This window comes from Arachis stenosperma, chromosome 2 (assembly GCF_014773155.1).
Source record: "Arachis stenosperma cultivar V10309 chromosome 2, arast.V10309.gnm1.PFL2, whole genome shotgun sequence".
Taxonomy (NCBI): Eukaryota; Viridiplantae; Streptophyta; class Magnoliopsida; order Fabales; family Fabaceae; genus Arachis; species Arachis stenosperma.
The window spans coordinates 40265328-40273240 of NC_080378.1; the positions used below are offsets into that span (position 1 = coordinate 40265328).

Genomic DNA, 7913 nt, shown 5'->3' on the forward strand with positions numbered 1-7913 from the left:
TGATGACACACATCAATAGCTCATACTAGAGCACTCCTAAACAACCAAAACCACAAGATTTTCTCAAAACCGAAATCAAATTCGAAATAAAAGGGGAAAAATAAAACTGGGCAGAGAGTTTAGAAATACTCACTGCAATACCTAGATAGAATTGAAGAGGAGGAGGAGAGCGATGCATGGCCACAAACAGCTCGGAGCACCGAAGAGAATGTTATGGTCAAAAGAGTGTGCTGGTGAAAAGTGACTCTTCTTCCTCTCCTCTCTTCTTGTCTATCCGAGCTCTCTCTCTCTTTTTGGGAAGAGGATGAGCTAAATGCTCTTAGTTAGGGCTTGTGTGTATTGGGCTTGGGCTCACTTGGGCCCGGTCTGCTTGTTTTAGTTCATTGGCCCAATTTTGGGTCAAAACCTTTAATATTAGAGTATAAATTTATATTTTAAATATTTATACTTTTTCAAATTGACTTTTATCTTCTTACCCTTTTTACTCACAATTAATTTTCTCAGATACAGTATCGAACAGACTTAAGCCGGTACTACCAGCTAAAATGTCACTTTGCGCTTTTACACTGAAAACTATGTTTTCTGACTCAAAAAAATCCACTGAGTCCAAATATCATATTTAAATTATCAAATTTTGATTGCTAAATTTTCTAACTATATTCTCTCGTATTTAATTTATTATTTATTTAATTTTCGTTTAATCGAGGTTTAACATCCTACCCACCTTATTTTAAATTTTTCCCTCAAATTTTAGTTGCCTCAAATTTACCTCGCTTAAACTTCCTATAACTTCCAATTGAAGTATTAACTTAGAACTCCCGAAATTCTCCGAATCCTTAACAATGGTTGATAGAACCTCCCTTAAACTGAAGTTCACCATCCTACTACACCTTATTATAACCATACTATGTTAACGCTCCTGTAAGCTTCCGCTGCGTCACTCTGATTTTTAGCCACTAAGAATCCAATCATAGTTTGGGTCCCTAGCGCATCTATGTTAAACTGCTACTTCGTGTTTTTACGCCAAAAATTATGTTTTCTGACTCAAAAAAATCCACTGAGTCTAAATATCATATTTAAATTATTAAATTTTAATTGCTAAATTTTTTAACCATATTCGCTCATATTTAATTTATTATTTATTTAATTTTTGTTTATTCGCGATTTTATACCTTTCCTACTACTTGATCTATATCAGAGGCATATTGTAGAGGCATATTGTGGAGGAATTGATTCTTGAAAGAGGTGACTTTCCTACTTTTGGAGCCAATGGTAACCGTCTGTATTATTAATTATTATTATCGATGGTCATAAACAGGGGTGAATGCGGATCGGATTGGATATGGCCAAAATTTTGATCTGATCCGTACTAAAATTATTGGATTGGATCGGATTCAATATCTGCAGTTTTTAAGCTTGGATCCGATTCGATCTGATCTATACATATGCAGATCGGATCGGATATATCCGCAAAACATAAAAATAATTTTAAAAGCTTATTTTTATTAAAAAATATCAATAAAATTTATTTTTTCTATTCTTTTAAATATGTTTACTCTTAAAATCATATTAAACATACTTTTCTTAAATAATAAATTAAAATAATACAACATATATGATAATTATTAGTTGAAATAAAACATAAAAAGAATATATACTTATTTATTTCTTTATTTTTGTGGATATGCGGATATGCGGATATCTACACAAAATCTGCAACCCGATCCTACTAGTGTCCGGATAAGATCCGATTCGATAGCCTTGCGGATCGGATCCATATCAGCAATTTTTGGATCAAATTCGGATAAATACTGCGGATATGCAAATCGGATCTGATCCATAAACATCTCTTGCCATAAATCATTCATAAATTTGGTCAAAAATTACCAATGGAGACTTATTTGACTGAAAATTATCGACGCCCTAATCACTAGTAAATTAGGTTACCAGCTCCTTGATTTTTGGTAATGCTGTCGATACTGGTGAATTTTTTAGTAGTGGAAGTACTTCAGTCTTCTCAAACCCTAAAAGCAGTGGCTCAGACAAGCTTTCGAAGAAAGTTAACCCAAAATTGCTAGTATTGGGACTGCAGACAGGAATAATTCTCACCTATAAAGTATGGACATTTTGTTGAGTTTCCGTCTCTGCGTATTAGACATATTACAGACACGACACTCATCAACCCTCGTCCGTACGTGTGTCTGCTCTCTATTGTGTTTAACTGTGTCTTGATAAAAATAAAAATTTTTTCTTTGGAGATACTTGGACACACCAAAATATCATCTTATTCTCAATATGTATTCTTGGAATGCATCTAGAAATAATATATTATTATTATTTATTAAAATAATTTTTTAAATACTTTATATAATTAAAAAAGGACATTAAAAATTATTAAAAAATTATTTTATATTTTAATATTAATAAAATATCAAAATATCATTATAATTTATCTAAAAAATATTTTATATTTTATATATATGTTGTGTTCCCGTATCTTATAAAATTTTAAAATTTGTGTATTCACGTATCCCATACTATATCGTATTGTGTCCCGTATCCGTACATCATAAATTCTCACTTTGTCTTTCATGTGGCTTTTTTAGATGATTTAATTTTCTATTCAGAATTTCTTCTGAAAACTGATCAATATCATCACCTCAAGTCATTGATAATAATAATAAAAAAAAAAAAAAACAGGAAAAGTAACTAAAAAGAGAAAAACCTGAAAGATCTCAAAAGTTAAAACTATAAAAGTGTGCTGGCTCCCAAAGTTGTTTCAATAATCCAATTCCAAAAAGAGTAGGAACGTAATAATGAATCAGATCATATATTAAAACTCTCAAAAAACTTGATTCGGTCAAAACTTTGAAAGAAAACTTAAAAACCATTTTATAAAAATCAAGTTTGATATCCAGTCGTAAAAAAAAATAATCATTAGGATTAATAATGTACGAAAAGAAATTGGATGAAATAGGAAAATTGTCAAAAATCAAAACATAATTAGTTGCCCAAGACTATGATCATGAAAAAAGAATTGATTGTGAAAAAATCTTTAAACCAATCACAAGGTTAGAAATAATTGAAATCTTGCTTGTTTTTATTGCTTCTCAAATGATCTCATTGTTCCAAATGGACGCAAAGGCAACCTTCTCAAATAACTTCATATCTAAGAAAATATATGTAAAACAGCCACCTAAATTTGAAAATAAGAAGTATCTATGTCAGATGTTTTTGAAAGCATTGTATGATCTCATCAAATTATTTTCTTCCCGGTTTATCCTATGTTTTTCTCTTTCATTTCTATGTTTTTCTTGCCTTTGCTGACAGAAATATCATCGAATACTTTCTAGTATATTATAGGTAATGCATATATATCTCTTTATTACTAATTAATTTATTATCACAATAGTACATGTATCATCAAAGATCACAAGTTGTTACATAGAACATTATTGATTATTATGACACAAAACAAACAGACCAATATCTAACTGAACATCAGCATCCCATGAATGCAAAACACTTTATTGGCCGCGTTCTTCACATCTTAGAGGCCACACTGCAATTCAAAAGTTCACTGCTGTTGGGGCTGCAAAGAGAATATGTAAACAAAGTCATAAATCAATCAAATTAGGACTCTTCAAACATTAACAGTGAAAAAGGATACGTAGCAGTACCAAGAAACGTCTCTTGTAAAGATCAACAAGTTCCTTTGTGTCAAACCTTGTTTGTGTATATGCATCAATCTTGTTCACCTCCTACAAAACATTGAAGAAATTAAGTTTTACTCTCAAATGAAAATCTCTTTTGTAACTACGAAAGTTTGAACATGTTAGTAGCATAGTTAGACATCTTATTATCAATCCCATAGACTGAATTTCAGGGCCAAATTCAAATAGAGTGCTACCACTATTGGTTATTGACATATTGAATAAGCTTGTTATTTATATAGGAAATAGCTATCCAGTATCCACATAATGGTAATGTAAGCTATGCCAGACTTCAGAATAACATAAGGAAAAGAAAAGAAATAACCAAAATGACAGCATAAGCAATGTGAAACCACTAAGGCACTCACAACATGAAAACAGAGAAAAGAAAAGTAATAATGTTGTTAGGTCATATGACCCCATAGAAACTCCAAGTAATCTAAAGACATGTACCCCTGCGTCAAATTAGCTAATCATATAAATTAATGAAAAACATTGCAATTTCGACAAAAGGGGGAAGAAAAGTTTATAGATAAGAGCCTATAGGGTACCTCAATGAATGTTCTAAGTTTAGGCCTTCCTTCAGTGATGTCATGCTTGAAAACCTCAGCAAAGACCACGTGGAATCTTTCAATGAATGGAACATAGGCGATATCCACCTGATTATCACAAGCATTTACAAATTATAAAGGGAGAAAAGTCACATATTCATTGATGTAATCATGAGTAAACACCAAAACTCATACCTAATAAAAAAATTGGTAGGATAATGTCGTATTTAAAAATGACAAATTCATTTCCCACCATTAGAGAAAGTGTGACAAATCAATACATGGTGGGTTTGACTACATTGTTTTATGTGAGTAAGGGTTTGGAGGTTTATTCTACATTGATTTTTTGCCACTTTTGGGTAAGTGAAACTTTCTTTTATCAAATGCATCATGATGAACATCAGTATCAGTTCCAATTTCTTGAGGTATGAATTAAGAAATCTACTTGAACTTACCCAGCTGAATTGACCAAGGAAGAATGGCCCATCATCAAATTTTCCAAGAGCATTCTCAAAGGAATCAAAGATAGGACCTAATTCAGAGAACCAATTTTAAGACACATTTTTACGTTTGAGAAAACACTCTCCTCAATCAATAAACCTACACTCTTACTTGCTTGTCGTATAGCATCCCCTTTCAATGCAGCATACAAATCTGTGGTGACTGAATCAACTTGTGACACCAATTGCTCACCAAACTCTTTCTTTGCAGGATCCTATAAAAAGTGTGTTCTTAACATCATTAGTTCATTACTCGATTAACTACTGAAAACTGCTTACAGGCCATAATGTGCAAAGAAGAAAGAGATTCGGCAGTTCAAAGTTCTTACCGTTGGAACAAGAGAGGGCCCTTCAAAGTTGGCATCTATATATTTGATCAAATCAAGACTTTCTCCAATTACCTTACCATTGTGCTCCAATGACGGCACCTGTAAAAATTAGCAGGAGACGAAAGTCATATATGTGGGTGCAGTAAATTAGTTAATCAAGTGAAATATGTTGTACATAAACTAGAAATGAGTCTATTGAGAGCTTTTTATAAATAGGTAACACTACATTAACAACTAAATAGTTGTCTCTACAAGACAACTTCCATAACATCAAATTTCAGTGTTGATTGTTCTGTTTATTAAAACAAAGAACCATTTATTTACATCTACCATGACTTAAGGTTAATAAGAAATTGTTTATGCATAAACTAGCAAGCAAATTTATTTATCTTCTATCACTAACACAAACTAAAACATATTTTCAGGGTAGACTTTCTCCTTGTCAGGATCTCTTTTTTAAAACTATGCTAGCACTGATGTGAGCCTAAGAGTTCATCTGCTATTATCCCATTCTTCTAAATAAAGATTAAATTCCAATACGAGTTAAAATTTTCTATTTGTTAAAATATAAAACCATTCATGTGCATCTCTATTAAGAAACTGTTTATGTATAAAATAGCAAAGCAATTTATAATATTATCTTTTATCATAATCATCAAGTTACATACCTTATTTTGAGGGTAGACTTTCTCCTTGTACCAAGCAGGCCTGTTTCCAAGGTCAATAGGAACCAATTTGATCTTCTCTTGCAGCCCCTGTAACCAACAGAAGAAACAAATTAGAAGTGGCAAGACCAGAAAAGTATAACAACAGCAGACCAGAAGAGTAAATAATAATAGAATCATACACTTTTATGACTTAGCAAATAATAATTAAATACATGAGTACTAGTCAACAGTTGATATCTTTTGGGCGTTACAAACTAATTCCATTCTTTTAAGAACTATTGTGTTAGCAACAAAATCATTCAAGTGCTATGTTGGTGGTTCCCTGTTTATTCAATGTATGATTCATAATCATATCAAGGGTGACTAACTAATATGTAATTCATCAAGCAATTGAATTTACCATTATACAAAGATTCAACTACAAAGAAAAGGAGAAAAGGACAAATAGGTCGTTGACCTTTTGGTCGATCATTTAAGTCCCCGATGATTTAAAAACACATTTAAGTCCTTGACCTTCTTAAAAGCTGGATATATCGATCCTGGGTCTAAATTTATCTCATTTTAAAAACTCTCCTATGTGAGTATCCGTATATCGCCAAATCAGTACAATGAAAACCATGTTTGATTTTTCCGCTGGGTCTGATAGACCCAAGTAAACAGAAGAATCGATGTGTCTAGATTTTGAAAGGGTCAGAGACTTAAATGTACTTTTAAATTCTCAAAAACTTAAATGTTCGTGGACCAAAAGTCAAAGACTTATTTATCCTTTTCTCCAAAGAAAAGGAATAACCTTGTAATTTCTGGTGATCCATGCACGTTGTGCATAGGGGCAATAATAACAGATGTACAACCTAGATAAGAAATTGAGCATACATGTCAGTACTGAATTTTAGTAAAAACTTAGAAAATCAAAAAGTTGAATTACTCTATCAGTTCATATAGTTTTTACTAAATTTGTAATTAAATCCTCATATTTTAAAAGCTTTTGATTAGATCCCTACTCATTTTAAATTTTATAATTAGGTATATAGTTTTTACTAAATTTGCAATTAAATCCTCATATTTTAAAAGCTTTTGATTAGATCCCTACTCATTTTAAATTTTATAATTAGGTCATTATCGTACAAAATATATCAGAATTAATAGAATATTCCCTTTCAAACTTAAGATACCTATATGTAAAGGATAAATCTCTAAATCTAACCTCCTCTTATTTTTTTTTAGAAGGTTCTCGTTGACTCTAACATTGTTGGTACGACAAAGACCTAATTAAAAATTTACAAAACAGCATAATACTCAATTGAAAGCTTTTAATCTATAAAATTTTAGTTACAAAGTTTTTGAAACTACCAACCGAATAATTTAACCAAATCAAAATTTTACCGAAAAATAATAAAACCTAGAAAATAAGCAGAGTTATAACAAAGAATGAGAAAGAAAGGAACCTGGTAGTTCCATCAAAAAGAGGCGGTGGTTCGGAAGTTGAAGTTAGTGGAGCAGGACGAGCTTCTTGCACACCACTAAATGTTACACAGAAATTGAGAGAAGATTTAGCAAAGAGGAAATTCAAGTGACATAGATATAAGGAAATTAGAGAATGTAGAATTGACATACGCAGTTGCCATGATCTTGATTCTCTTCAGCGAGCGAATGTATAGTAGTAGTTTAAAGAGTAATTTGATTGTAATTTGTGATGCACAAAACTTTTGGTGGGTACTCACACGCGAGTGAGTTCAAGTATTTATAGTAGCTACCTTGAGTTGCATCAGATGTCATCACTGACGATAGATTGCTGTCAAGAAAATTCTGGAAAAAGGAGTAACAAAATTGGACACAGCAAATCCTCGTACGCCACCTACTATTTCACTTATAGTTATGCATTGCATATCATATAGTAATAAGAGTACTACTATAAATACAAGTCTTTTTTGGTATACAAGTCATACAAGTTAATTTTAATTTAACAAAATTTACTTAAATAATGCATTTGTATTCATGTTCTTTTTCCTCCTCATGTTCCTTCTTCTTCTTCTTCTTCTTTGAGTTTCTCTTTTTTTTTTTGTGTATTTTATTTTTATCGTCTTTTCTATTATTGTTGTTGCTGTAATTTTTTTTCCTCCTCCTCTTTCTATTAATTTTGCACATTATGTAT

General features: G+C 31.5%; 1 protein-coding gene across 1 annotated transcript; it reads right to left on the reverse strand.

The window, feature by feature from the left end:
- Positions 1 to 3357: 3357 nt before the first annotated feature.
- LOC130962249 (glutathione S-transferase L3-like) lies at positions 3358 to 7627 on the reverse strand. The gene is made up of 10 exons (XM_057888409.1): positions 7376 to 7627; positions 7207 to 7281; positions 6552 to 6612; positions 5762 to 5848; positions 5094 to 5192; positions 4877 to 4979; positions 4720 to 4796; positions 4265 to 4372; positions 3681 to 3761; positions 3358 to 3592 (listed from the first exon to the last, which is right to left on the reverse strand). Exons 1-10 carry the CDS (start codon positions 7384 to 7386, stop codon positions 3578 to 3580), a joined length of 717 nt encoding a protein of 238 aa, XP_057744392.1. The 5' UTR covers positions 7387 to 7627; the 3' UTR covers positions 3358 to 3577.
- Positions 7628 to 7913: the final 286 nt, after the last annotated feature.

Excerpts from the sequence above, each read along its gene's own strand:
- LOC130962249 (XM_057888409.1), bottom strand. Across the intron at positions 4,797-4,876 it reads GGATGCTATACGACAAGCAA|GTCCTATCTTTGATTCCTTT; the intron begins GTAAGAGTGTAG and ends TCTCTGAATTAG. Across the intron at positions 3,762-4,264 it reads AACTTAGAACATTCATTGAG|GAGGTGAACAAGATTGATGC; the intron begins GTACCCTATAGG and ends AATGTTTTGTAG.